Consider the following 2,778-nt stretch of genomic DNA (forward strand, 5'->3'; position numbering starts at 1 on the left):
ACCCTGCGACAGGAAGAGACATCCGTTTTAATGAGACATTGATGCAATGTAGCCATTTTGATATTCCATTATCCTGATTTCATTAACATGGGATCACGTGTGGGTGGGTGGGTGTGGGTAGCCACAAGAAGAAATTCAAAGACCAAAAAGCACAAAAGCTGTTCGAAGGCTAATTGAAATGGCCTTCAGGATTCAGGGGGCGGTGATCAAATAAACAGCATCTCCCTGCCAACACCCTCTCTGTCACGAACATAGGTTTGGACTCAGCCAGCATTTCTGCTTCTGGAGTTTATAACTCAGCTGGTTAATGGCCCATGGACATGAATATTACTGACACTGGGGTCATCAGTCAGTTAGGGCCTCTTGGACATTCTTTCCCCCCTCAAACCTCAATTAGGTCATGGCATCTTGAAAGGGGGGACCCTCCTGGAGCAAATCAGTTCAGCTTATGTGGCGGGGAAGGATTTTCCACTCCGTAGTGGGGAGAAGGAGCCTGAGAAAAGACTGAGAGTTTCTGGGAACCAGGCCTGTCGGGCATCACAGCAAGGCACCTAAGCATCCAAGACAGAGTGACCCCCTCTAGACAAATCCCCCACCTCACATGACCTCCAGTTAGCTGACCCAATCTCCCACCTGACCTGACCTCCCCCTCCACCTGGCCTGACCCCCTACCTGGCCTGGTTCCCCACCTGTCCTGACCCCCCATCCAGTCTGATACCCCATCTGACCTCACTCCTCACTTGGTCTCACTCCCCATCTAGAAGAGGTGGCAGAAACCACAGGCCCAGGACCACACGATCCTCACAGCTTTTAAGAATTGGCTTTTTAAAAAAATTACAGTTGACATTCAATATTATTTTATATTAGTTTCAGGTGTACAGCATAGTGGTTCGACATTTATATAATTTACAAAGTGATCGCCCCATTAAATCTCATACTCACCTGGCACCATACTTAGTTATTACAATATTATTAACCATATTCCCTATGCGTTACATCCCCATGACTATTTTGTAACTACCAATTTGTACTTCTTAATCCCTTCACCTTTTCACCCCACTGGGAATCTAAAGAACAAAATAAATAAACCAACCGCTTCCCATCTGCAACCCTCCATTTGTTCTCTGTGTCTATGAGTTTGTTTCTGGTTTTTTTGGTTTGTTTATTTTGTTCTTTAGAGTCCACATATAAGTGAAATCATATGATATTTGTCTTTCTCTGTCTGACTTATTTCGCTTAGCATAATACTCTCTAGGTCCATCCATGTTGTTGGAAATGGTAAGATTTCATTCTTTTTTTTTTTTTTTTTTTTAGATTTAATAAAGTTTTATTTTTCAAAACGTACAGTTGGTAGGACCTGTTTTTCATGCATCTTCACCAGCAGCTGGGGCATCCCCACCCTTGGTGTTTCTAGTGTAAATTACTTGAGCGCGGTGCTTTGAAACTAATTTAATAAGTCCTTTACTAAGGAGCTCCTGAAGAGCTGCCCTGGCCAAGGAACCACGGATCTTCAGTCTTTCAGAGACAACAGCTGGGGTTATAAGCTTATAGTTGGGAACTTCCTTACAGAGTTTGTCATATGTCGCTTTGTCAAACAAGACTAAGTTATTGAGCTTGTCCCGAACTTTGCCTTTGGACCACTTCTTCTTTTTGGCCTTGCCTCCAGATTTGTTCACTGGGTCTTTGTCTTTCTTGGCCGACTTTCCAGCATCTTTCTTCTTCTTGTCGTCTTTGGGCGGCATGGCAAAGTGCGGACAGCACACGGTACGACTGCAGCTTCGCTAAGATGTCGGACAAAAAGGAAGCTCATTCTTTTTATGGCTGGGTAATATTCCATTGTAGAATGTACCACAGCTTCATCTAACAGACAGGATGTTTCCATGTCTTGGCTATTGTGAATAGCGCTGCAGTAAAGACAGGGGTGCATATGTCTTTTCGCATTAATGTTTTGGATTTTTTCAGATAAATACCCAGGAGTGGAATTGCTGGGTCATTAGGTGGTTCTATTTTTTAATTATTTAAGGAAACTCCATACTGTTTTCCATAGTGGCTGCACCAATTTGCAATCCCACCAAGAGTGTACAAGTGTTCCCTTTTCTCCATATCCCTGCCAGCACTTGTTGTTTGTTGATTTATTGATGACAATTATTTTGACGGGTATGAAGGGGAAAGTGGCTTTTCTTGGTCATTATTAGCCATTAACTTCCATACCTTGGGAACCACTCAGAAACAGTAGGTGAGAAGTAAAGAAATACGCCCAGCATAGCCTTTTTGGACACATTTAACTATCTTATTCTCGAAGCCTTCCTCTCAAACCCCCGCCCCGATTCCTTCTCTCACTCCACCATTCCCCTCAAACCTCCTCAGAAAGAGGGTGTCGAACAGCCAAAGGAAAGGAAGGGGTTTTACATGGAAATGTTTGTCTTTTATATTTCTCTTTGGAATTCAACAGCACGGCCTTGTGGGAGTGAGTCTGTGTGGCTGTTCCGCTCTGTCTGACCCGTTTGTCGTTGCATGTCTGGGGAGGGCTGGGGTATCAAGGTCATGTAGGGTGTTATTACGAGGTGACTTTGGAACAATATGTAACCTCTCTGGGTCTGCGGTTCCTCATCTGTCCATAAAGAGAACAATAAGGCCTAACAATGGGATAATTATGAGGAGAAGGAAGTTAATGAATACAAAACTTTGGGCAGAACTTGGAAAAATTCAGGTCTCCAATCACACAAAAGACACCATGGTATCTGCCCAAACCATTACAGGGGCACAGAACTTACATTT

General features: G+C 43.7%; 1 protein-coding gene across 1 annotated transcript; it reads right to left on the bottom strand.

Annotated features, from left to right (window-relative positions):
• Positions 1-1,302: 1,302 nt before the first annotated feature.
• On the bottom strand, positions 1,303-1,790 carry LOC141567700 (small ribosomal subunit protein eS25). Its single transcript, XM_074315933.2, has one exon. It carries the CDS (start codon positions 1,740-1,742, stop codon positions 1,365-1,367), a length of 378 nt encoding a protein of 125 aa, XP_074172034.1. The 5' UTR covers positions 1,743-1,790; the 3' UTR covers positions 1,303-1,364.
• Positions 1,791-2,778: the final 988 nt, after the last annotated feature.

Source organism: Rhinolophus sinicus, chromosome 8 (genome assembly GCF_057876585.1).
Source record: "Rhinolophus sinicus isolate RSI-liver-muscle chromosome 8, RSI-T2T, whole genome shotgun sequence".
Classification (NCBI taxonomy): domain Eukaryota; kingdom Metazoa; phylum Chordata; class Mammalia; order Chiroptera; family Rhinolophidae; genus Rhinolophus; species Rhinolophus sinicus.

What these genes read in the sequence shown, in the direction of transcription:
- LOC141567700 (XM_074315933.2), bottom strand. Translation starts at nt 1,742, where the DNA reads ATGCCGCCCAAAGACGACAAGAAGAAGAAAGATGCTGGAAAGTCGGCC.